This window comes from Trichosurus vulpecula, chromosome 4 (assembly GCF_011100635.1).
Source record: "Trichosurus vulpecula isolate mTriVul1 chromosome 4, mTriVul1.pri, whole genome shotgun sequence".
NCBI classification, from domain to species: Eukaryota; Metazoa; Chordata; class Mammalia; order Diprotodontia; family Phalangeridae; genus Trichosurus; species Trichosurus vulpecula.
In genome coordinates, this window is record NC_050576.1 from 260,516,515 (window position 1) to 260,544,143 (window position 27,629).

Below are 27,629 nucleotides of genomic sequence, written 5' to 3' on the forward strand. Positions count from 1 at the left end.
TACCTTTACTTCTTCTACTTCAAAAGAGATACTTAAAATTCGAAAGACTCCTAAAAAAGATCTACCACTGGGCAGGTGGCACTACCTCATAACTCCCGATTTCCTGAACTCTTGCTGGAAATGTGCATTTCTTGGAATCAATGTTTGTGACCTGGGTTCAGGTGAGGAAACTTAAACAGATGAGGCAGCTAGGGACTTATGGTCCAGTCTCAGGTTCACCTAGGCAAGCACATGCTCTACCTGCCCTGTAATATGGTTCCTTTTCCCTAAAAGAGAATAGTTAGAGTCCCAGGCGTGGTACCTTATGCATAGAAAACATAGAAAGCACTCGATATTTGTTGAATTGAACTAGGGAGAGATTTTTCACTGGTCAAATTACTGCAACAGTGCAATAAAGGTATACTGTTGACCATAGACATGCATGGATCATGAGCTTAAAGTCCTGGGGTGGAGGGGGTCACAGAGAGGATAGGGTATTTTCCATGGTATTTCTCTTTCCCTTCTCCAGGTAAATTATTCAGCTCAGGGGACGGACCAATGGAAATGTTGCCCCAAGATGTGGCAGCCCACCTGACCCAAGCTCCATGCACACCTGTACTGCCAAAAGAGATACATGTTGTTTTTGTTTGTCCTGTGTTTTCAAAGATGACCAATGACATCACAGGGTGAGGTCTTGAGTGACTCCCAAATTGGATTCGAGTGAGGCAGAGTTGCACAAAGTTATCAGCCTCACTCTGTCTTCCAGAGTTATCTAAGTCCAGTGGGAAGACAAAAGTCAGGATGACTGGCGATGGCCTGGGATGCAGTGTGAACTCGGTGCCTTTGATGTCTGACCAAGCTCTAAGCACTCCACAGCGCCTGCTTCAGCCACCTTTTTGGCTGTTGGAACAAAGTGTTCTCATCTACCCGTTCAGCAGGGGAAATCTTCACATGCTTGGGTTAGACATTTCCCTAGCACACTGCTGCATTTGAGCTCTCTTAAGCTACTCTCTGCCAAGATTGTTTTACAAAGATATGGCTGTTATGCCTGTGATAGCTTCTGTGAGCCACAGGTGAGATTTGGGTAAAAAGCGGACACCAAAGGTGGATGAGCAGCCCTGAAAAGCAGTCGGAAAGCCTTCACACCGGAGGTGCTAGTCCTCCCAGAACACCCCATTCACCCCTAACACAGATACATAATAGAGACAGGGATGCAGACTAGGTGGGTAGAGAACAAAGACTTTGCCTCCTTAGCCTTCTTTTTGCCCTGGTTCACATTAATTGGCAGCTGAACCAGAGAGAATCTTGGGAGTAGTCAAGAGTATCTAACCCTAAATTAGATAGTTACCTGTAACAAAAGGCTTTGATCTTCACCAAGAGGGTAGTTTGGGACTAAAAAAGACAAATCTGTCCTTATCCTTATCCTGACTTTTGTTGGTTGGGTGTGGTGGCTAAGGCTAAAGCTCTTGAGTCTTTTTTCATAATTCTCTTGCATAACTCTCATTTCTTTTCGCATTTTTTCTCCCACTTCTCTTACTTGAGTTTTAAAATCCCTTTTGAGCTCTTCCAAGAGGACTTTTTGGGCTTTAGACCAATTCATATTCCCTTTTGAAGCTTTGCATGTAGGCATTTTGACGTTGTTGTCTTCTTCTGAGTTTGTGTTTTGATCTTCCTTGTTGCTATAGTTGTTTTCTCTGGTTAGGGCTCTTTTTTGGGGGTTTTTTTGGCCATTTTAAAAAAAGTTGGCTCCTGGGGCCAGGGTCTGGTCACTAGCTTTCCATGCCATGGTCTCAGGTGCTTGAGTCTTGCCCACTTGCTAGGGTGGCCTGGCCTGGTGGCTCATGTTGTGCCCTGGGTTCCAGGACTGGCAGTTCGCCTGCTACACTGGGGCTGGAGGCCTCACAGCTGGCCTGTTGTGCCACTGGCCTACTGAGACTGGACTGTGGGGCCTTGGTTGCTGACCTGTGCTGTGGCTAACAGCCAGGTCCTACTGCCTTGACTAGACACTGCCTGTGTTAGGCTGTGCTCACCTTTTATCCAAATGAGGCAGAACTTTCCTGAAGTCCTTCTAAGTTATCTTTGGCTGGAAGATTGTTTCACTCCATCTTTTTGTGGATTCTGTCACTCCAGAATTCTTTTAGAGGCTTAAAACGTTGTTCCCAAGGGAAACTGGGAGGAGCTCAGCCAATTTCTTGGCTTCTCTCCACCATCTTGTCCCCACTGTCACATTTAAAATAGTAAGGTAGCCAGTGCTAGATTGCAAATTCCTGCAGGGTATGGATTGTGTCTTAATCAATTTCAGTTGAATTTATTTCATTTTTTCATAAAAGTGTTTATTTATTTCTCATTCCTTTTCCAATTTTCTTACACTTAACCTCAATCTCCCCAATTCATGAAGCTGCAATGGCCTCCTTCCCATCTCCCAACCCCAGGGATTTTCACTGCTTGTCCCACAAGCCTGGAGGGCTTCACCTCCACCCTCTTCACCTCTGCCTCCTGGCATTCCTGGCTTGCTTCAACTCCAGCTAAAACCCGCCTTCTATGAGAAACATCTCCTGATCCCCCTTAATTCTAGTGCCTCCTCTCTGTTGATTAACTCTAACTTATTCTGTATGTAGTTTGTTTGTGTATAATTGTTTCTGCCACCTCCCTTCCTCCTCAAGAGCAGAGGCTGCCTTTTGCCTTTCTTTGTATCCCAAGCACTTAGCACATAGTAGGCACTTAATAAATGTTTATTGACTAAAGTGATCATTTTCTTTACAATATTTATTCTTGTAATTCCCCCAGTGCCTAGCACAGTGGAGCGTACTCCAAGTACTGATTCAATAGTGGCTTTTCAATGAGTTATTGATGAAATTTAACTAAAACATTTTATTTTTGCTATAGAGAGATCTCCGCAAAGCTATGCTCCTTCCAAGGCTGCCTTACTGATTCAACAGCAGAAATACCACTTCATGCATGGTGATTACAGCTTGTTTATAACTTATTAGAAGAACCCTCTCTTCTTCTTAACTTTCCAATTACTTTTGAGGGGATTACCATCTTCCCAGTCACCCAGGCTTACAACCTAATTGTCATCCTTCTGATATCTAATCAATTGCCAAGTTCTGTCAGCTCTACCTTCATTTCTCCTACGTACTAACTTTTCCTCTGCCCCTTTGCTGCTTTCCTCAGTCACTTCTGATCCTGCCACCACTATGTTACAGGCCCTCATCACTTCATGGTTAGATTATTGCAATAGTTGACTGAGGGGGAGGAACAGTGATTATATCCCTACTTGTGAAGAGAAGAGGCAAATAATAAAAATCCATGGGAAGTAGCCTCCCTGTATAGTAAAGATTATTGGGTAAGGGTGGAAGATAAGATGTTTCCTTATCATGTAAAATCCTCACACACGTTTAAATTGGTGAAAGAAGAAGTAGGTATACGGGAGCAATGACATGCAAACCAGCTAAGGAATCCAGAAAGGCGTTCATCCTTACTTTCCCCACAACACTGCCTGGATTATTTCTTCTTCAAGGGGCTTAGCTTCTATTTCGTTTAATGACGTGATTTGATTAGGCTATTAATGTCTCCTGGCTTACCACCTCTTCTGCTCTCCCTTTGAGCTAACTAAGGAATACAAAACGGTTTGTGGTTTCCTGAAGGGGCAGTCATCACTCTGCTATCTCCCCATGTCTTATACTAGAGTCTAGCTGTGTTGCCTGTCTTTTCTGGAATGTTTATATCTCTATCCACCTCCACGGTCCCTCATCTCTAGAGGCATGGCTAACATTAAATGCAGGAAAAAGTTTAGCAGCTGCTAACTTATTTTTGTAACATTGGGAATAAATGGTAGCAAGGACAGAATGGAGGGGACAGTCTGTGAATACATAGTCAGCACTAGTGTGGCTATCTGCAGTAGAAACCAGTTTTGCCTCCCTTCTCTTCCTTCTCCAGAGGCAGCTTTCCCCCTTTTTCTTTCTTTCCACGTTTTTTCATCTTTCTCCTAGAAATCTCTGCAAAGCAGCCCCAGAAGCCTTCACTCCACCCTTCTCAGGAATCTTAGCCTCTAAACATCTGCAGCTGGTGGAATCTGGGGCAGTGTGTCTAGTGCCCTTCAAAGCAACTGATGTTTAACCCGGTGAAGACAGGAAAGACATGATTGCTGTTGTGGAGAAGGGGATTTGAAGGGCCTCTATGTACAAAAGGAACCAGGAGGAATGGGTAAAAGTTGTAGAGTTGATCTATGCTCAATGTACAGAAAAACTTTTTAACTAGAACTGTCCAGAAGTGGAATGGACTTCTTTGGGCAGTGGTATTTCCCGGAAATGATGGCTCAGTGGCCATTTATTCAGGATGTTGTTGGGCAAATTGCTGGTATGTGTTGGACTAGACATAACCTCTGAAGGCACATTCCTGATGTGAGTTGGACTAATGACCTCTGAGGTCCCTTCCTAATCTGAGATTCTATAATCTTTTGACTCATCCCGAGGCTCCACTTTTCTGCCTGTGTTGCAATCATTGCCCCTTGTATGACCCTGTCCTGTCTTGGGAAGAAGCGTAGGTGCTTTTGATCATAATTCTCCACCTGGAAGTGACCTTAGAGACCATCCAGCCTAACACTTTCATGTTACAGATGAAGAAACTGAGGCCCTGTAAAGCCAAATGACTTTCCCAAGGTCATACAGGTAGTAAGTGGCAGAGCATGTAGATAATAATCCAATCCCAGGTCCTCTGATTCCAAAGCCAGTGCTCTTTCCCTTGTACCTGGTCTAAAGTGATGGCACCAACTGAGCGATTCCTTCCTTGAGCATATCATGACATAACAATTATCTTCACGCTTTATCCAGTGGAGAAAGCTCCATCATTCACTAAATTGGTGAATCATAAAATATTAGGCTTAGAAGCTGCCTTTGAAATAATCTAGTCCCTATCTTCCTCCATAATTTTAAACTTGAGATAACTAAGGCTGGTATACATTAATTGGCATACTACTTATTGGTAAACAAGTCAGGTCTCTTGACTCTTGGTGTGGGATTTTTGAGCAGGGACATACTGCTTATTCATACTCTCTTACCCCAACCCCTTTGTGACCAATTATATGGCTAGTTAGGGTAAAATGCTAACTAGAATGAGGGGCTCCATCTGAGACCATGGAATAGAGTGAGCTCAACTGGCCAACCTGGAGCTCAATCTACGATTCTGACTTTTTTCATAACTATCTAGCTACTGAATTAACAGGGAAGACATAGCTAGTTCTACAGTTACATCAGATCCCTTTGGTTAAATATACATGCAGCTCAACTTGGAAAGTGGTTATTCTAGGACAAACCAACTTGACAAAATTCTATTCTACATTTAATATACTTCTTTTTTCCCCTGTCTTTTTCCCTCAGTCTTCTTTTTGATGTTGAGGCTGTGGAACCATAATGGAATAAGAATGTATTAGGTAGCGCTTCAGGTAACCTGCGTCTTTGTGAGCCATTCAAGGGCACTGAGGGAAGACGTGAGAAAGATGTTTAAAGAAAATACAAAAATTTTATCCACACACCAGAGCTATAACTAGGGTAGGACAGTAAGGTTATTGCCCAAGAGCACCAAATTCCGAGAGTTCTGAATTTAGAAGACAATGATAGCACTTGCAGCCTTTTATTAGCACAAAAAGAAGAGAATAATTAGTTAAGATGGGAAGATAAGAAGTGGCAGGCTGGGTAAACTACTCTCCTGTCTTACCCTATTCTCCCCTACATTCTCCCACTATTGAGTAATGCCCCACTATCCCCCCACCCCCACTTCACCAAAGGCCACTTACCCTAGAAAGGGTTCCTTGTGCAAAAATTCCTAGTTACAGCTCTGCCATCCTTTGATGGCAGATGCCCTCACCTGACAGGGTACACAGATTGTACTACTGGTATAAGCAAATCTAATACATGAACACCTGATTTGTGCAAAAGAAATTCCTGGTTATTATTCATGTTTTATGCTGAACTTCCTTTAAATTACACTAATACCCAGATGGAGCTGCCATCTTGCTGATGTGAGTATTCTCTCCAGTAATGCATAGGATCATGGAGGTGAAAGGGACTTTCAGTTCATTTTATGGATGAGAAAGCTAAGACTCAGAGGAGTAAGCTGACTTGTCCACAGTCATGTGGGTAAAAAGAAGAGCTAAGATTTTTCCAGATTGTCTGACTCCCAAACCAGATTTCCTTTCTGGACCATTCTGTCATTCACGCCTGCCCTGAGACTCTCATCCATGCCCTCTCATAAATTTGCAGCAGGGTGGCAGTGAAGGAATCTAGCTAAGCTTTGGGGCAGGGGGCCGAGTCTTTGCATGGCTACCAATGGAGTAGATTGGGCATCCGTCTGGTACCAAACTTTATACTCATTATGACATTCCCACCCATCTTTTCCTAGCAAATATTTCTTTGATGACATCTTTTGCTTCAGTTCTCTATTGTAATTCCTTGCTTGTGGCTGCTGTGCTCTCCATTTGCCCTGAGTGACCTTCAGCTTCAGTGTTTCGGAGGCAGCGCAGAATAGTGGAAAGAATGCTGGATTGGGAAGTAGAGGACTTGGCTTTGAATCCTGACTTAACTATTGAGTGCCTATGTGAACTTGGGCCATCTCTCCGCCCCTCAGTTCTTCCTCTGTAAAACAAAGGGGTTGGATGAGATAACCTCTATGCAATGATATGCTGGTGAAGGCTTAATAATTAGGAAAAAATGTAAGTGCAACATACTTTCTGCAGTATTAACATTTTCTCTACCACTTTCTTAAGTCAGTTGTTGTTGTTGTTCATTTTTGTCTGAGTCTTTGTTATTCCTTTTGGGGTTTTCTTGACAAAGATACTGGGCTGGTTTGCCATTTTCTTCTCCAGCTAGTTTTACAGATGAGGAAATTGAGGCAAACAGGCTAAAGTGACTTGCCCAGGGTCACACAGAACTCAGATCTTCCTGACTCCAGGCTCAGTGGTCTATCCTGGACTCTAGACAATCAAAAAACACAACAAATCAAACCCCAATTTGTAGACTTTTTGGATTTCCAAAGTGTAAATGCTTACATTGAAAATTTAACAATCAGCAGTCATTAAGAGCCAGCCCCAACCCACCCCTGTTAGTCACTGAATAAGTATTAATAAGCACCTACTATGTGCCAGGCACTCACTGTGCTAAGTGCTGGAGATACGAAGAAAGGCAAAAGACAGTCCTGACCCTCACAGTCCAATGAGGGAGACAAGCAAGCAAATCTGTACAGACAAGCTATATGCAGGATAAATGGGAAATAATTAAGAGAGAAGGCACTGGAATTAAGAGAGGTTGGAAAGACTTGCTGTGAAAGGGAGATTTTATCTGGGACTTGATGGAAGCCAGAGAAGCCTGGAGGGGAAGAGCGCTTCAGGCCTCCATGGTGCCTTCCAACTTTGCGTCTGTGATCCTGTGCTTATTAATGGAACACTGTTGATAAGAAAGAAAGAAAGAAAGAAAGAAAGAAAGAAAGAAAGAAAGAAAGAAAGAAAGAAAGAAAGAAAGAAAGAAAGAAAGAAAAGAAGGAAGGAAGGAAGGAAAGGAGGAGGAAGGGAGCAGGGAGGGGGGAGGGAGGGAAGAAGGAAAGAAGGAAGGAAGGACGGAAAGAAGAAAGAAAGAAAAAGAAAGAAAGAAAAAGAAAGAAATGAAGAAAGAAAGAAAAAGAAAAAGAAAAAGAAAGGAAGGAAGGAAGGAAAAGAAAGAAAGAAAGAAAGAAATGGGCCTTTGTTTCAGGGGAAAGCTCTGAGTCATTAAAAGAATTTCATTAACTTTCAAGAAGCAGTCAGACTGGATTGCCTTTAAATAACTTCTATAGTAAGCATATTACAACAGAAAAGAGAACTAGCTCTGAAGCTAAGAGAACATGGGATCAGATCCTCCCTCTGCCTACTTATGTGACCTTGGGTAACTTACTGCCCAGCCTCAGTTTTGTCAGCTGTAAAATGGGATGGTGGTTTGGACCAGATGGTGTTTGAGGTCCTTTCTGGCCCTCATTCTATGATTTTATGAATTTAAAATAACCCTTAAGTGGTCTGGCAAGATGATTTGATTTACATGCACTGTTGCTAAAACATAACTTATATACAGAGAAGTAACCTTTTAATGTCACCAGCACTATGGTTAGATGTGTAGGTAGCAAGCCTATCTGGACAGGTGAGGAAATAGGCACAGAGAGCTTAATCAACCTGCCTCAAGTTATAAATCAAGTTAGAGAGAGAGCTAAAAATAGAACATAAAAGCCCCCGAAATTAGAAAATCCCCAGAAAGTGATATGGGATGCGATGCAACAGAAGACAGTTTTTTTTTTTAATTTTGATTTGTTTTTCTTTGTAAATGCATGCCAGTTAGAAGTTGCTGAGGGCTTTCTTCCCTTGATTCCAGTAAGGGCTTTCTTTACAAGGTCCCATGTTTGAACCTATTGTTGAAGATTAATCATATTCCCCTGCAATTTCCCTTATGACGTCCGGGTCCTGAAGCCTAGCTCCTTCTCACATCCCCGCCCCTGGTTTCGTTTGTCCACAACTGATTTCATGCGAAGGGCGGGCCACTGCCATCTCCTCCTCCTCCTCCTGACTTCCCTCCTCCTCCCTTAGTGGAAGCTGCAATCGGGACCAATGAAAGCATGATACTCTCACCCACCCAGTGACTAAGAGCTGAGTGTGTATTTAAGAACTTTGGCAGACCTGGGCTGCAGGGTTTTATTTGCCTTGTCCTCAGCCAGTCACCAACTCCTCTGATTTGGGAGGGAAGCTCCAGGCTAAAGACAGGACACCAGGCCTAGCAAGCAACATGTGTTACGGCAGATGTGCCCGATGCATCGGGTACTCCCTGGTGAGCCTTGCCGTCCTGTGTATCGTGGCCAACATTTTGCTGTATTTTCCCAACGGGGAAACAAAGTATGCCACGGAAGACCACCTGAGTCGCTTCGTCTGGTTCTTCTCGGGTATCATAGGAGGGGGGCTGCTGGTGAGTAGAACAGAGGTTGATTCGCTGCTTTCACCAATACCTTGCTTTGGGGTGATGTTTCAAAAGCCTCGGTTTTCATTCAAAGTTGTTTTCTGGAGTCCATCTCAAAAACTCCTTTCAGAAAGGAGCCTCTTAAAAAAAGATGCAAAGAAGGCTGCATTGTGTGGGGTACAGGGAAGTGGAATTTGTCAGGTGTTCACTTACACTATCAGCTAGCTCTCCCCTGGAGTGCTCTTGCCTTTTCAAATCTTCAGTGTTACCTTGATACGAACCAAAGAGTTGAAACTGTCTTGGTTTTCAGGGCTAGGAAATAGGAATGTGGCCCTAACATCAAATCTCCAGCAATCTAGAGTTTCCAGGACAGGATAGCATTTAACTTTTGGCCGGAGGACCTAGGAGGGGGTTGGCAGGTTCTCTCCCCTGTGTTCTTTTCAGAGTAAGCTGACTGCTGTTTATTCTGTTAAAACTAAGAGACATAATTATGGGCTGGATTGCCTGGAATTGTGGAGCTTCAGGATAATAAGTTAATGAGGACGGATATGAGTGGGGTGGGGTGTGGTTTATAGGAAGAATCCCACAGAGCAGTGTGGAATCTTAGGTCAGTGTCTGGAGCCAAGATTGGAATGTGCTATTTTTTCCAAGGCTGGTGTGTGTGTGTGTGTGTGTGTGTGTGTGTGTGTGTGTGTGTGTGTGTGTGTTTTAAATTAACTGGAAGGTGTTGGAATGCTAGCTTCAGGATGTTAGCTTAAATGTTAGCTTAAGCCATACCGTGGAAAGAATGTGACTTAGCTTGGGTTCACACCTTTACTAACCTACAAGGAATGGATGTTAAAAAATTAATTTCTTACAGAAATGTGACCATGTAAGCACTGACTATTGTTTAGGTAAATATTTTTTTTAATCTTTCATCCTAATAAGTAAATTGTGTACAGTGAAAAGAACTTTGAGTTTGGAGGCAGGTGGAGGACTTGGGTTCAAGTCTCAGCTAAGCCTCTTACTTTCTGTGTCATTTAATTTCTTCAGACCTCAGTTTTCTCATCTATAAAATGGGTGGGCTTTCAAGGCTCCTTCCAGCTGGAGATCTGTCATTCTGAGAGTTGGCTAAACCAGCTTTACATTTAAATTATCTCCTTTACTCCATGCTTTATATTACAATATTTGGGTTGTTGTCCTTGTCCTTCTCCCCATAACTGTCCATGTCCCAGAATATAGGGAGGCAAATGTTTCTTTTTGCCTTTCCTGCTCCTGGCTCCCCTTGCTAGTGCCTTCCTCCTCCGAAAATTCCTTCCCTGTACTCAGTAACTCTCCTGTGCATTCCTAGTTATTTGTATGTTGTCTCCCCCTTTAGAATGGAAGCTCCTTGAAGGCAGGCACTCTGTATCTTCAACACTTATCATAATGTCTTACACACAGTAAGTGCTGGATAAATGCTTGTTGATGACTGATTGTTTTTATTCCCAGAGCCTGGCACACAGAAGGCACTAGATAAATGAGGGATATTTTACTGATGACTTTTTTTTTGTTTTTGCCACAATCATTTCCTCATATTACTTCACTCCTTCCCTCTTAGAACCCTCCCTTGTATCAAGGAAAAACAACTCATCCAAACTGATTGACATAGTAACTGGTTCTGAAAACAGTTTCCCCGACTTTTCCACTCTGAGGAAGGCAGCAGGTTTCATCATCTGTTCTCCAGAAGTACACGCTGAATAAATATTTGCTGAATGCTAGGGAATTAAGTTGACTTCATAGCATTTTTTTTAGATGACCTGACCCATCGATTCCCTAAACATTTCTTGTATCATATACAAGGATAGGTCCTAGGCCTATGGTTTTATTAGTATGGGCAACAACCACGTGAGGGAACTCTCTTTACTAGGTACAAGTTGGCACCTTTTCTGCAATTTATAATCTTAGGGAGGAACCTAGAACACTTAGAGGTTAAGTGACTTGCCCAGGGTCACACTGCCTTGTACATCAGAGGAAGACCTTGAACTAAAGTCTATCTGGCTTTGAGGCTGTTCTCTATTCCTTGCCTAGAGTGCTACCATACTGGGAATCTTAAAACCAAAATTATATTTTTCCAATTCATAGATAGTCATCATAGAGAATTGATAACAGAACTCTCCACCCAGTCTAGGCTGATTTAATTATTTAGCAAAAGCAATGCCCGCAGTTGTCATGATTTGTGAGATACTCAAGCTCCATACTCACCCATGTCTGAGTTTGTGTTTCCCAACTTTGAGGTTTGGCTCCCTTCCCGGCTCCCACCTACTCTGTTCTGTCTCCCAAAGTAGAGTGCCTTGTGGCATTTAAATGAATTAAAATTCATTTTCCTTATAGAGTTTTTCCCCTTCAGAATTTCGCAACATGGCGGGAGCTCATTTGAGGCCCCGCTCCCAGCAGGTCCCCAAACCACAACTAGGTAGCTCCAACTGGCCATTAGCAATTACAGCCCTTAGGAGAAAGGAAGAATAAAAAGTCCTTGTATAGCATTTAAATTAACCAACAAGAGGCCTTGTGAGAAGAAACTGATATCTGATTGGCTTGTTTCCCAACTAGATGTTCCTCCCTGCTTTTGTCTTTATTGGGCTGGAAGAGGAAGATTGCTGTGGATGCTGTGGCCATGAGAACTGTGGGAAAAGCTGTGCGGTAGGTTTTCTCTTCCTGGCTCCCACACTCTGCCCCACCAATGTTCCCCACCCAGGTCATTGCTAAGCCCCACTTTCTTCCCTAGATGCTGTCCTCGGTGCTGGCGGCCCTCTTGGGACTTGCAGGGTCTGGTTACTGCGTCATCGTGGCAGCTCTGGGCTTAGCTGAAGGTCCCCGATGTCTTGACAGCCATGGCCAATGGAACTACACTTTTGCCCACACCAATGGAGAGTACGTAGTGTTTTATGCATCGGGCAAAGCCCTCTTTTCAGTACGCATGGAAAGAAATTAGCTTTTTAGCAACCTGGAGTGGAGAAGTAGGAGGGATCCTAGAGGTTATCTCCTCCAAACCTCTCACTTTACAGATTAAGAAACTGAGGTACAGCAGATTAAATGATTTGCACAAGGTCAAATAGGAAGTCAGTTGAAGAACAGGGGTTTGAACTAGGTCCTTTGAAAGCAGGGCAGAGTGCTTTCCACTAAATCATTCTTCTTGGCTGAATGGATAGAATATCAAGAATTTTCTGGTTAAATGAAAGCATATTTCACCATTGTGACAGAAGATGATATTAGTGTTACAGGTTATTACATGAATTTAGTTATATCACAGGTCAAGGTCGAAACAAAACTAACCGTGTATGGTACAGCTAAGATAAACAGGAGGTCCCTGAAGTCTTAGTGAAGTTAGACTTTTGGGACATCTTGCATGTTTGTACACACATACATATGTATATGCACATATGTACAAGCACACATATATTAGACACATTCTTATGTAATATTGCATAGGTGTCATCCTCAGCTTGTCAGCACAACAGTGGATAGAGCGCAGGGCCTGGAGTCAGGAAGGCCTGAGTTCAAATTCAGCCTTAGTCACTTACTAGCTGTATGACCCCAGGCAAGTCACTTAACCCTGTTTACCTCAGTTTCCTCATCTGTAAAACAAACTGGAGAAAGGAATGGTAAAACGCTTCAATATCTTTGCAAAGAAAACCACAAATGGGATCACGAAGAGGTGGACAAAACTGAATAGCAACAATGTGTGTAATATACAGATATGGCACATATGCATATATACATAAGCATACATACATTTATACATATATTATAGTTAAGCTATAGTAACTATAAAATGTACATTATAATATAATATAATATTATATACTAATAGTAATATATAATATAACTATAATAATATGGTTATAAGATAGAGCTGTTGTTCCTGGCCCCAGTGGCAATGTAATTAAGGGGTTCTAACCAATATATTTCAGCATCTACGTCTTGTCGGGGACACAGCATGATATAGTGGAAAGAAAAGTGGACTCAAAGTCAAGAGACCTGGGTTCAAATCCTCAGTGTAATACTTAATAGCTATATGTCTCTGAGTGAGGTACTTAACCTCTCTCCTTCTCATTTTCTTCATCTGCAAAATGAGGGGGAATAATCCTGTGAAATACACACCTAACAGCTTTTATGAGGAAAGTGATTTGTACAACCTTTAAGTCCTGCACACATGTGAGTTATTATCAAGGCAAGTCAGGAGAACATTTAAGAGAATGGTGTGGATGGAGGTTCAGACCCATTCCCCTTGGACATGGAGTCATTCAAGGCTTGCCCTTGTCCAGGTTCCTTTAATCGCTTCTGAATTCATTTCCAAAATTTCAGTCTTCCATTTTGCAGGGCAGGGGGAAGATATTTCTGAACTCAGGAAGGTCATTGTACTGGATCTGACTCCTCCCCGCCATTGCCAATTGGGCATTTGACACCTCTTAGACATACTTAACAAGTTATTCTCACTGTTAGCTTATAGCCAATACGGCCTAGCTGTGGACCTCAAACTAGTAGTGAGCATTTAAAGAGTTGCAACATGTGACGTTAAATTAGTCCCTGAAGAATAATAATAATTCATATAGCGCTATAAAGTTTGCCAAGTGTTTTACATACATCACCTAAATGGAGCCTCATAAGAGCTTGATGAACAAAGGTTCCTACAAGTGTTATTAGCCTCATTTTATAGCTAAAGGAACTGAGCCTCAGAGAAGTTAAGTGATTTGACAAGGGTCACACAGCCAGGAAATGTCAAGGGTAGCTTATGAACCCCAGCCTTCCCAATGCCAGCTCCAACATTCCATCACCAACTCCATTTTGTCTTTCTGAAATAACCACGTCGTGGGTCCTGCTAATTTCTCAGAGGAAGAGACCTATTTTATACGTGCATAACCACAAAAAACTATACCTGTCGCTAAGAAATAAATTCTGTTGCAATAGGAGTGTAGAAAAGGATGACACTCTCCTTTTTGACCCTGCTTGGCCATGCCAAACAATGGCGGGATTGCTTCAATAGATTTCTCTGAACATTTCACAGAAGAAGAAACTATCAAGACACCAGCCAAACGGGAGTAGGTGTCAACGCTGGCGTTTGAATTCAGGTTAGACAGACAGTTAGCGTTTAGCATTTTAAGACTGGCAAAGCTCTTAACGCTGGGAAGCAGGTGCTATTATTATCCCCATTTTACAGAAGAAGAAATTGAGGCAGAATTTGAACTTAGCTCTTCCTGGCTCTAGACTTCCATTCTACCCACAGAGCCACCTAGATGCCTTTTGAAAACATTTTTTTAGATAACGCATTGTTTTTTATTTGTACCTTATCCACATCAGAGCTTAAATCATAACCTGCTTGCCCCAAGCTCTTAGTATTCTCCTGGTCTGCTGCTTTCACTGATATCCACTAGTGTGTCTTCAGGAAATAGGGACTGATGTTACTATAACCCTAAGAAAAACATCATCTGAATTGCGTTTTTTTTTTCTAGCAGAAGCCACCATATTGCTAATTGGTCTCTGTGTTGATCATAGGACCATAGACTAAGACTGGACAGGATCTCAAAGACCATCCAATGCTACCCCCTCAGTCTACATTGAAGGAAATGGAAACCAAGGAAGGTCAAGTGACTTGTGTAAATTCATACAAGTCGCAAGTTTTAGGGAGGGGGCTTGAGCCCAGCTCCTATGACTCCCTTACCTTGGGAGCCACCATACTTTAGCAGCTTAATCTTGGCGTTGCACTAAGTATGCAGGAATGGTTTTTGGTTTTAATACTTTAATTTAATCTCCAAATGAGATTTAAGATAATTTAGAATGGAAACAATCATGATCATCATGAACATGATAAATAGCTGTAGGGCCTGGTTGTAGGTTGAATTTGGACCCTTCATATTATGCATATGATAATTACTATTATATGTTAATATTAACAATATTATTATATTACATTATATTAATATATCAGATATTGTAATATAATAATGTTCTCTATAGTATTAAAAATAAAAATTGCACCCTTTTTTGGTTTTAGATCACCTTCGTTTCTGAACATATTCCTCCCCCCTCATAACAAAAAAATTGAAAAGAAATAAAAATTAATTCAGCACTACTAACCAATGTATCAACCTTGTTTCACAGGGTTTGTAGTGTTTCCAAACCATAGTACCCAACCTCCGCAAGGGAAGGAGGGAGGTGCAATTTCTCATCTCTTCTTTGGGACCAAGCTTGGTTATTATTATCTCATATGCATTTGCCATTTTAGAGAGAATATTCATTGTCCTTCTAAAGAAAGAAGAGGTTGGGCTCATAGATTTAGATCTGAAAGGGATCTTAGAAAGCTTCCATTTCAATTATTTCCTCCCCCCATTTTACAGATGAGGAAACTGAGATCCAGTGGAGTTGACTTATCCAAGGTCACAAAAGTAACAAGTATCTGAGCTGATCATATCAAAACCAGGTTCTCAGACTCTAAGTACAGCACCCTTGGAATGCTGGACTTTAGAAGTTATAGATTCAGCTTTTTAAATGCATCACAGGAACATGGGTGGTCTTAATGTTATTATTTTATGGAAACTATGATATTGGCCAACCACCTGCATCGTCTTTGATATTGCTGGTTGAAAAAGAAAAAAGTCTTTCCAGGTATCCTATAATAGGACTAATCAATTTCTACTCTTACCAACAACAGTTACCTTGTTAACCCCTCCCAGTGGTCTGAGTGCGTTGAGCCCAGGAATATCGTGCAATGGAACGTGACCCTGTTTTCCATTCTCTTGGCACTTGGAGGAATCGAATTCATCTTGTGTCTCGTTCAAGTAATAAATGGCGTACTTGGAGGCATATGTGGTTTTTGCTGCCCCCGCCAACAGGTAAGAGGCTCCATGCTAATGATTGGGCCAGAGTGTTGTCCAATCATCGCAATGTAATACAGTTTTTGATATTGGAGAAACAGAAGTAAACAAACACCATCAACTTCCCAGGTCTGGTTCCTGTATAATAAAACTGATGACAACAACAAAAATAAGTAAGGACAAGAATATGTAAATAGCAGATAAATACATTGCCAAATAAGGGAATCAATGTGAAGCACCTCGTAAATCTTCAAGTTTATATAAGTATGAGCTGTTATCAGTAGTATCTTATTTGTTCTCAAGTGAATTTGTCTTAAATTGATTTGAGGGAACCATTCCCATTGCTTTTCCCAGAACATGGTTTATGGTGCTTTCTCTGGTGCTAGAATTACTAGATCTATAACTATTACTAGTGGTAATTACTGCCCCTCACAGCCCCATTTGCTCTGTGAGCTTAAGTCCATAGAGTCTTGTAGGTGGAGAAATGCCCATTAGAACACAGTGCCCTTAAGGCATGGCATTCCCTTACCAATCTTAATCTACCAACACTTTGAATTTACCTTGCAGAGCTGATGAGACATAAATAGTTATAGGGTATAGTAGGTGCCAGAGTACCCCTCACTCTGTAGTAGGAGGAAGACCATGCAGAGAATACAAGGAACCAAGGACACCCGGGCCAATAGAGATCTGGTGTACATGAGGGGCATTTTCAACATGGTGCATCTAGCTCTATTAGGCTCATAACAAACCTCTTCCATGAAAACCAGGAAGCACATGTTTCCTGAGGATACAGTTTAGGGCACAAATACCCAACCATTCAGTTCAGAAAAAAATATCTGCAATCTCCCCACCCTCTTGCATGATGTTGCTCTATTGGTTTGGGTCTGTGTCCAAATTCAATCCAGCTAATGTAGGTTAATGTTCAGTTTGGAGATTTGTTTTCCATCTGTTGACTTTGTAATCTGGGTAACAGGACTAGGTAAACAGCAGATCTCTCCACTGGAGAAGCTTAGATTCTTTTCAGTCCAGCTGAACATCTGGTCCTAAAACAAAGAAGTTTCTCCTTTATGGAGTTCCTTCTTTCTTTAAAAGGTAGATCAAACCCCAAACCTAAAAGTCTCCCCTTGCCACAAAATTAAACCATTACTAGGAACAAGAGAAAAAAATCCCTGCAAATCACTGAGGAGAACATGAGAACAAAATTTGGTTGTAGAGGTAGAAAGAGTCTGATTTCCTTGGAAGCTTTCTATGCAAGTTTTCCAGGAGTATAAGTTGAGAAAGGGTGTTTGGATCTTTGGCGCTGGCTAAATTTGGAGAAGTTCTTTACCAAGTCTAGGTCAAGTGATGAATTCAGCCTTTTGAGAAGACTGTCTACTCAAAGGTCTCCATGAGTGACAACCTTCATCCATGAAATCATGGATCTTTTGAAGCTTTGAAATAATTAATCAATCAACAGTATTTATTAAATATTTGATGTTTGCCAGGCACAGTGTTTGGTTCTAGAGGTGAAAAGACAAAACTAAAACAGTCCCTGCCCTTAAGAGCTCATATGGGGAAGGGTGCAGAGATGGGGTAACATGGGCATATATAGAGATATATAAAAAAGACATAAGGTAGGTTTTTTTTAAAGAGGAGCAAGGAGGAAAGCATGGGGAGCTGGAGGGATCAGGAAGGGCTTCACCTAGAAAGCGACATGAACAATTGTAATTAAGTTGATGTTAAGAAGACTTGAGTTCAAACACCAGCTCTGCCACTGATTTGTGACCTTGGGCAAATCCCAAACTCTCTGGACCTCAGTTTCCTCATCCGTAGAATGCTAGCGTTACACTGGGTAACTTCTGAGATCCATTCCAACTATAAATCTACAAAAGGGAGGTTCTAGCATGGGTGAGAGAGTGCCTGTTGGCCAAGAGGTTTGCATCTGCGGTTCCCTCTGCAGAGGTCAGCCCAGTGAACACACCAATGGTTTTGTAAATTTTCTCTCTTTTCTTATGAAATTCTTTGATTATAAATTCATCATACATTTCAAAGAGAACACTAGCTCTCTCTCTCTCTCTCTCTCTCTCTCTCTCTCTCTCTCTCTCTCTCACACACACACACACACACACACACACACACACACACACCAGTAACTTTCCATTCTTGCAAGCCTTTTTTTTTGGTCATTTTCCCTCAGGACCTCTGCAGGATGATTTGGTTATGGAACATTTAATAAATATTTTTTTAAGCCTTGGGCATTGTTTCCAAGGAATCTTGCTTTAAACTTGGTGACTGGGTTTTTCCTTTTTGCAAATGTCCTGCAGTGTGAAGCCATCTGTGATTTCATTGGTGTGGGTACTTTCTCTCTTAGCAGTTAGTCTTTGAGAGTATCCTTGGCTGAGAACTCATCGCTCCTGTGATGGATGGGCCTCTTTGAACTCAGATTGGTTGATCCTTAAATCATAGAAATGTAGCTCCTTACCAGTCCCGTATTTGACTTTTTTCAAGTGGAGATCATGTTCTGCCAGCTGGCATGGTCTTTGCCATGGGTCACCTCCACACCATGATGAGACCTTGGAGTAGGGTTTCTAATGGTGGCCTTATTGAGATAGGGATTGGATCTGAGATTTCATGAACATAGGGCACTCCAGAGTAAAATAATGTCCTCTTCCCATGCAGATCAGTACCTTCTCTCCAAATCATAGTTTTAGAGGGTGCCCTAGACCACTTGGAAGTTACATGATTTGCCCAGGATTACAGCCAGTATGCGTCAGGGGCAAGACTTGGACCAAAGTCCTCCTGGCTTCAAGTTAAGCTCTCTGTACATCATGTCACATCATTCCTCTAATGGAGAGGACAGGGTGGGTGGCTTAAAATGTTAAAATCTTCAGGGCTGACTGTGTTAATAATGTCATCTATTCTCTTTCCTTTATAGCAATATGACTGTTAGAAGAAGCACCCCAGAAGAGAAGCCAAAATCATCCTGAATTTCACTGTAATTTATGTTTCATTTTTATTAACTTGTAAAACTTTGTACTAGTATTTGTATCATATTGCATATACTTTACTTTTATAAATTTGTATAGAGACTGGTAAGTCTGTGCTATGGCAAGACCTGAACTTGGTGATATCAGGACTCACCCAATGCATGAGAAACTTAAGCCTGCTTTATAGGGGATTTTCACTGGAATAAGTGGAGATGGCTCCCTAGCAATCAGAGCACAAAACTGAGTGATACTTTAGACAAACATCCCATGGATACAAATGACATTCTCATAAGTACTGCACACATTTGCATGAATTTTTTTGAAATAAGAGAGCATCCTGGAGTGCTTTTATTTAAAAGAAGAAGAAAAGAAAACCCAGAAAGAAACTTTCTTTCATTGTTTATATGGTGTTTCCCGTTTGTATAGTGTTTCCAAGCTTCTTCAGAAGCTCCTTTAGCTCAAGTGACAGTGTTGACTGTGATGGCGGGGAAGCTGCCTTTCTGCAACCTGTGAGAGTTGCTTAATGAAATTGTCCTGGGACCGATGAAAGAGGCAGCTGTCTGTCTGCATCTTCCTAGCTGGGTTTTAGCATGACATAAGGTCTGCACCAAGAAAGGGGCTTTTGCAAAGTTAAGAGAAGGCTGTGGAGAAGCCATCGAGGAAAAAAAAAGGGAGACGGATTGAAGCAGTGAAACCAAAACAAAACAGTATTAATGGAGGGAGAAGGCATCCATCCCCAACCCACCCCCCACCCCGCCACAGCTCCCATCCCCCCCACGACGAACTCATGGAAGGATATTGACCAGAGTCACACATGGCCCAGCATAGATGGGGTTAAATTTGGGTATTTAAGTATTTAGGGAAAAAAGATTGAGAGTAGGTACTGTACCAAACACCCCAAGTCTTTGTATTAAAAAAAATAAAAAAGTTTATTTACCACATTTTAATCTCTTTCTTCATCTACTCATAATTTTAAAACTCTCTCTTTTTCTAATTGTTCTTTGCTAGGGTAAGATTCCCACGCTCCTGGCCCCCATTGTTGGAAAAGGGAGATAGGGTTTGCATTTCTCTCCCCTCCTCACGCCTCAGTTTCTTTACTTTCTTCCCCTCCGCATTTCTCCAGTAGTTCTCACTGCCCCACGATCCCTCAGGGCTCTTATTTCTCTTCAGATTTCTTTCATTCTTCTCTTGTCCAGTGTGGGAATTTTCGTTTGCTGCCCGACTGCCCTCTGGGTCACGCTCCCAGGGGAATATGACAAAAGTTTCCTATTGGAATATTTTATGTGTGCTGGGAGACAACCCGCCCCCAGCTGAAGTTTGCTGACTTTTCAGACGTTGTCTATGATGCTGTTATCTCTTCTCCTGGCTTGGTCAGGTCACCAAAATGGTTAGACAAGTAAGACGGAAAAGAAATGGGGGAGGAAGGTGTAGGGAATAAGCACATATTAAGTGCCTACTATGTGTCAGGCACTGAGCTAAGCACTTTCAAATATTATCTCATTTGAAAGCAATCTCAGCTAGCCACAAGGCAATCAGATATATACATTCCTAGAGTGTTTTCAGGTGTACTGACAGGTAAGGCGTACTTAAAAATGATCTTATTTGAGCCTTACAACCCAATAAGATACATATGAGATACATCTTCCTTTTTCAGTCCTGGAGAAGCTGTGTTGCGTCCAGGTTCACCTGGCTATTAAGGCAGGATTCAATTCAATCCTCCAATCTTTTATTACGTGCCAGTGATATGCTAGGCACTGGGGATACGAAGCCCCAAATTAAAAAGTCCCTTCTGAAAAGGAGTTTGTATTTTCATGAACCATCCTTCCAGACTTATACCCAGGGATATATCTACAGACAGATACACACACAGGACAGAGAGAGAGAGAGACAGAGAGACAGACAGACAGAGAGAGAGAGAGAGAGAGAGAGAGAGAGTATGTATATGTATGCACATATATGTGTATATACATATATAAATGTGTATGTACATATGTATATATATACATATGTTATTGTTTTGTCCTTTTTAAGTCATGTCTGACTATTTGTGACCCTGTTTAGTGTTTTCTTGGTAAAGATACTGGAGTGGGTTGCAATTTCCTTCTCCAGCTCATTTGACAGATGAAGAAACTGAGGCAAATAAGTGACCTACCCAGTAAGTGTCTGAGGCTGTATTCAAACTCATGAAGATGAATCTTCCTGACTCCAGGTCCAGAGCTCTATCCACTGCACCACTTATATATATATAATACCACATCATATATAATATTATATAGAATATTGAATTTGTATATATACCCATGTGTATATATGCATATTATATGTGTATATATATACATACATACATATACATGTTGTCCGACTATTATAACCTTAAAAAAATAGCCAGTGCTCATGATAGCAGTAGTCATTCCTAAAAGTCACAGCGTAAGAGCTAGAAGGGCCCTGATTTTCCAGTTATGGTGAGAGAGGCCCAGATATGGGAGCTGATTTGCCCAAGGCCACACAGGTAGGAAGTGGCAAAGTGGGGGAAGCCAGTCTTCCGAATTGGGAAACAGCCCTCTTTTTCACTGAACCCACTGCCTTCAATCACTGGGATCTCATATTTGTACAAGCATGGAGATTGTCTATTTGCAGTTCACCTCTGTTTTAAATTCTTTGGCAGGAGCTTTCAGTTCTAAACCACTTCCCATCCCTAAATCTCAATTCTAGTGACTCAAAGTTTCCACCAGCGTGCAAATTAATTAACAGTAAACAGATGCTTTCTTAGTCACACAGATTAAAGAACTTGTGTGCTGATTCCAAGGAGACATAGCTCCCAGCTTCAGCTGTTTATAACATATTCCCTGGGTTTACTCTGCATCCCTAAGCTTGACCGGAAAAAAACACAGTTATCACAGATAAAATGGGTTATTATTTACTGGTATGTTAAGAAAAGCATAAATGTTGGTGTGGAAAGAAAGAGGAAAGTACATGGTCCCAAAGGTCTTGAATTTACAGTAGTTACCACCTTCATGAGATCATGGGGTTAGTATCCAAAGGGCCATCTTGTCTAACTTCTTCCTGAAGCCTGGAGAGTTAAAGTGACTTAGACAGTCATATAGGGAATAAATAGCAGATACAGAGTTTTGGGGGGCAGGTTTTCTGCTTCCCAAATCTAGCCCTGCTTCCACCATACCATTCAGTAGCCTCCTTTGAGGGAGCTTCCTTGAATGAAAATTAAGGAGTATCTATACAGAAAAGGTCTGACTGTGGTTTTCCTTGCCAATCTTACTGTCTCCCACTGAGAAATGCTAGTTTTTTGTTTGTTTGTTTATTTTGTTTTTTACAGGCAGCCTGAAGAGCCAGCAGGGCAGAAGTCCATTATAACTCAAGATTTGTCTCTGCTAACAGTGCTTCCAAAGACAATTCAGGCCCCTGATGACTCAAGAACAAAAATTATTTCTGGTTTGTAAGGAGCCTCATAAAATGGGTGGCACCCCAGTGCATGAGGAAACCATTGTGTTCCTGTCTTGTGCCTTCTTCAATGTACACTGAACACTAGACAGCAGCAACAACATCGTGAAGGGAAAGGAGATGATGTCAGATGAGAGAGGCTGTGACCATAGTGAAACTCCCAGTTCAAAAAACCAAACCCAAACAAAAACCATCTCTTTCAAGTGAGAGGGTAGGGCATGCTACTGGGTTCCACTCTGTCTAGGGAATACACAGATTCATAAATCAATGAGAACAAATGTGAGCACATCCCACGAAGGAGGAATGCAGTAAAGTCAATTTGAGTCAAGTTGGTTTTTTTTTTTTTGTGTGCCAGGCATATAAAATCTTAGGGTATAAAAAAGACAAAAAATCCTTATCCTCAAGGAGGAGACAACATGGAAACTGCTAGGTGTGAAGGTTAAATCTCAGAGAGAAGGCACTAGCTCGGGGAAAGGAGGGAGAGGCAGGAAAGGCATCTAGCAGAAGGTAGGATTTGAGGAGAGTCTTAAAGGAAGCCAAAGAGGCCAGGAAACAGGTGAAGAAGAAGAGCATTCCAGGCATGGGGGACAGCCAGTGAAAAAGGTAAGAGTGGGAGACAGAGTGACTTGTGTGAGAAACAGAGAAAAATGCCAATGTCGCTGGATCATAGAGTATAAGGAAGAGAAAAAAGTGTAAGAAGACCATCCCGTTTAGTCTTTCTAATAGTTTTCTCTCCAAACAGAAGAGATTTAATTTTTGACCTTGGAAGTAATAGGGAGCCATGTACTTTATTGAGTAGGGGAGTGACCTGGTCAGATTTGCTCTTTGGGAATATCTGCTTGACAGTTGAAAGGAGAGGAGAGGGGGCAGCTAGGTGGCACAGTGAGTAGAGCACTGGCCCTGGAGTCAGGAGGACCTGAGTTCAAATCCAGCCTCAGATGCTTGACACATGTACTAGCTGTGTGACCTTGGGCAAGTCACATAACCCTGATTGCCCTGCCAAAAAGCAAAAGAGAGAGAGAGAAAGAGAGAGAGAGAGAGAGAGAGAGAGAGAGAGAAGAGAGGAGAAAGACTTGAAACAGGGACACCAACCAGAGGAGTATTACAATAATTCAGCCCTGAGATGAAGGTCTAATTTCAAAGGAGGAAAGGGGACATGTAAGAGAGATGTTGCTAAGTTAGAAACTTGGCAAAAGATTAGGTATGTAGACCAAGAGAGAAAACTCAAGAATAGCACAGCGTTCAAGTCACCATTGGGAAGATGGTGATGATAGTAAGGAAGTTCAAAAGAGGGAAGGAGCTGGTGGGAAAGATACTTGGTTCTGTTATGAATGTATTGAGTGTAAGATGTCTATAGGATCTTTAGTTTGAGATGCACAACAGTAGATGTAGACATGAGACTAGAGATCAGGAGATCGGTTAGGGCTAGATAAATAGATCTCAGAATTATCTGCATAGAGATTGATGGGAGTTGATGAGATAATTAAAGGGAATAGTATAGAGAGAGAAGAGATGGCCCAGGACAGAACCATGGTGGACATTCACTATTAGTGGGCATGATCTGAATAAGTATTCAGCAAAGGAGTTGTCAGACAATAGAAAGAAGAGAGCGTGAAGGAGAAGAGAGTAATGGACAGTGTCAAAGGCTACAGAGAAGAAAGATGAGGATCAAAAAAAGGTTAGATTTAGCAAGTAAGAGATCGTTGGTAACTTTGGAGAAAGCAATTTCAGTTGGATGATGAAGTAGGAAGCCAGACTATAGATAGAAGACAGTAAATAGAGAGACTGATTACAGATGGCTCTCGAGGAGTTTAGCCACAAAAAGGAGGAGAGATGTAGGGCATGTCAAGCAGCTAAGTTACAAAATGGATCAAGAATGGGACTGGGAGTCAGGAGGAACCGAGATCAAATCTTGCTTTAGGCATTTCCTAGCTGTATGCCCCCGGGCAAGTGCAGACTCAGTTTCCCCACCTGTGAAATGAGGATAATAATGGCACCTCACAAGATTGTCATGCGGATCAAATGAGATGTGAGTAATTACAAACTTTACAAACTTTAAAGTCTGAAAAAAAGCTAGCTGTTATTGTGAATTAGAGGCAAGACCTAAGCTCCAGTTTCCCTGACTCTGAGCCAAGATACTAAGCATAGGATAATGGAAAGAATGTTTTATTATCCCTGGAGTCAGAGGATCTGGGTTCAGATCCTACTTCTGACACATTGCATGTGTGGCCTTGGGCAAGTCACATAACCACTCCAGGATTCAATTTCCTCATTTGTCAGATAAGCAGAGCTGGACTGGGTAATCTCTGCTGTCCTTTCTACCTCTAAATATATGGTACCTCTTCACAAAGAAGAAAATTTTATTTTATTTCATCTTTTAGTAAGTAGATACAATTCAGTTTCACATGAAGCATGTGGGGCTCCTTAAAACGCACGCTTTAAAGCAAGGTGATTGGGAACAAGTCTGTGTTCAAAATAAACTTGAACATGAGAGGAAAAAAGGAAAGCAAACATTTTTTATAGCAACTGAGGTTTGGGTGACCCTATAGCGGTTGTCCTGGATTACATGGGATTGGCTAGTGTCCACTAACCAGGTAGAATAAATTCCCCTATAGACCAATCCATGGTTTTCAGGGTTAACTGACCTTAATGTTACCTCCCTCCTCCTACTCTAGAAAAATGGGCCTGGATGGGAGAAAGAGCCAGTTAGCAGGACCACCTGCCAAATGCCCACTTGCCCTCTGGGGTTATGCCATTCTCGAAATAAGAATATATCATTCACTCCATCTTAAAAGATGGAAAAATGAATTTACAGCTTATAGGGGTTAATGATCTATGCCAGGACATAAAAATACCATCTTCAGTCTATAGCACATCCTTCTCTCAATAATATTGGCTTATAGAATCTCAGAGTTTTAGAACTAGGAAAAAACTTTGAGATCATCTGATCCAACTCCCTCATTTTATAGATATGTAAACTGAGGTCCAGAGATGTTGTGACTTGCCCAAGCTCACTCAGTTGGAAAGTAGAAGATTTGAAACCAGAGCCTCTGATATCTATTGACTTCCAGGATATTTTACTTAACCTTTCAGGGCTAGAGGCAACAATAAACTGCAGACCTGGTGCCAACCTGCATGGACAGAGGGTGTTTTCTCTCTGGGAATTCCCTAAACTAATTAGCAAAATCACAGGGTTGGTCCCACCCATTCATCCAATTTAATATGCTTTGAACTTATAATTCGAGATTTAGTTTCATAGAATTTTATTGTGTGTTTGTTTGTTTTGGACCAGACCTGTAATTTAGCTGGGAAAAAGGTAACTCCCAGGAAGGAAACTCCCTCTACCAGAATAGATTCAACACCTAATAGCCTTGGAGAGTTATCTCAGGGTAACAAGAGATTAAATGATATGCCATGCAGCCTACATGCGGCAGAAGGAGAGAATGATAAGCCAGGCCTATCCTGACCCTGAGGCTTATTTTCTCCCTTTCCCTAGCATTTAAAGTCTTTTTTTTCTCCAAAAACAAGAAGGCATGGGGAATGAATGACTGCTTTCAATGGTGTCAGCAAAGACAGAATCACTCAGACTTGTGGGATTTCAGGGATTCACCTATTCCCGAGGTATTCCTTAGATATTCCCAAGGGCTGTCTTCTAGAGAGCTCATAAGTCGACAACTGCCCAGAGCAGGTGGAAGACCCTGAGTCATAGATTTTTTCCTGTGAACCAATCCCAACCACACCCTATTGCTCAAAGGCAGCTAGAGTATTTGGAAAAAATCATTCAGTTATGTGGAGGGCCCAGGGCCAATTTCTCTGCCCAACCCCAACTTCTCCTCAAAAGACTAGCTTGTGATCTGGTATAACATTTGAGTTCATGCTTTTTAAGTATGATAAGCAGACAGTAGAGTGCTCTATTACTTGATGCCATGTATAAAGGTCAGACAACTCCCAGCTGGTCAGCCTGCTGATTCACTGACTTCCCAATCATTTCACCTTTGAGTTTATAGATTGAAGAGTTGGAATGGATCTGAGAGAGATCATTTGAGTTTGGAGCCAGAGGACCTGGGTCAGAATCATGTTGCCCATGTGACCCAGGGCAAACCGCTAGCCTTCTCTCAGCCTCGGGGCCTTCATCAAATAAGAGGGGAAGGAAGGCGGGGAAAAGATGATCTTTAAGGTCTCAAGTCTCCACTCTCATTTTTCAGAGGAAGACACTGGGGCCAAGAAAAATTAAATGATTCATCTGAGATCTCACAGATGAACAAAAGAGCTGGAATGGAACCCAGGCCTTCCCAGCCTAAATCTGATGGACTACTGCATGGGGCCTATCCTTGCACCAACTCACTGTTCTCATTACTATAGTAGTCTAGTTTTAAAAGGGACCTTAGAGGCTATGTGGTCCAGCTCTTTAATTTTACAAGAGGGGAAATCAAGGCTCAGATAAGTTAAGTAATAACCAAGGTCATGCAGGTAGGATCAGAGGTAGGATCTGAACCCAGATCTTTTGACTATACAACTGGTGTTCATATCCTCCCTGCCTTTTCTGTAGGGCCACAAAGAAAAGGTAGGGGCAGTGGGAAGGCATAATTACCTTTTACCAAAGGGTAAAGGCTATCTACAGAGCTTAACCTTCATGCAACTCAAAACCAGGGATTATTGGGGAGCAGTCAGAGACCACCTCACCCCCCACCAGGAGGAGCCAATCAGTCAATAAGCATTTATTAAGCACCTCCAATGTGTCAAGCACTGTAATGAATGCCGGAGTTCTGTATATTAAATAAGGAACCCAGCAGTGAAGGGCTTCTGTGCTGCATTGAGTGGCACAGCTTCTGGAATTTAGCAAATTAATAGATCTATTGTTCTCTGCCCTGAACAGACCATTTCTGGAGTATTGTGTTTGGTTCTGGGCACCAGAGTTTAGGAAGGACGTGGATAAATCAGAGAGTATCATGACAAGCACAACCAGGATAGGGTAGGGCCTCAAGTTCATGACACATGAGAATTATTAATGGAACTGTGGCTATTTAATCTGGGGAAAAGAAGGTTTGGGGAATAGGGCAGGAGGGAAAACATAATATCTATCTTCAAATATTTGATCTCATTTAAGAATGAGAACCATTCTTCTTTCTCTCCCACTTCTTACCCCAATTCTATTCCTTTAGCCAGAAAGTAATCTTATTTTAACCAGCAGGTGAACACTGTTAGCCACCATCTTGGTCCTATTCAACAAAAATTCTAAAACTGGGCAATTTCACACTCATAACAGTTAAGCTGATGTTGCCCACCGGGCAGAAGTGCTAAAGGCATCTTCAAACTCTTTAGAAGGTTCTCAGAAAGTGAATGACTAGCTCTTCCTCAGTTCTGCCATTCTGTGGGTCAGCACTGACTCATTATCTGGGGTGTGTGACAGATTTACCCAATCAGAATGA

General features: G+C 41.8%; 1 protein-coding gene across 1 annotated transcript; it reads left to right on the forward strand.

Moving 5' to 3' along the window:
- The first annotated feature begins 8,589 nt into the window (after positions 1-8,589).
- Positions 8,590-19,685, forward strand: LOC118846605 (transmembrane 4 L6 family member 1). The gene is made up of 5 exons (XM_036755330.1): positions 8,590-8,954; positions 11,517-11,606; positions 11,692-11,837; positions 15,616-15,796; positions 18,693-19,685. The coding sequence occupies exons 1-5, from the start codon at positions 8,778-8,780 to the stop codon at positions 18,705-18,707; spliced, it is 609 nt and encodes a 202-aa protein (XP_036611225.1). The 5' UTR covers positions 8,590-8,777; the 3' UTR covers positions 18,708-19,685.
- Positions 19,686-27,629: the final 7,944 nt, after the last annotated feature.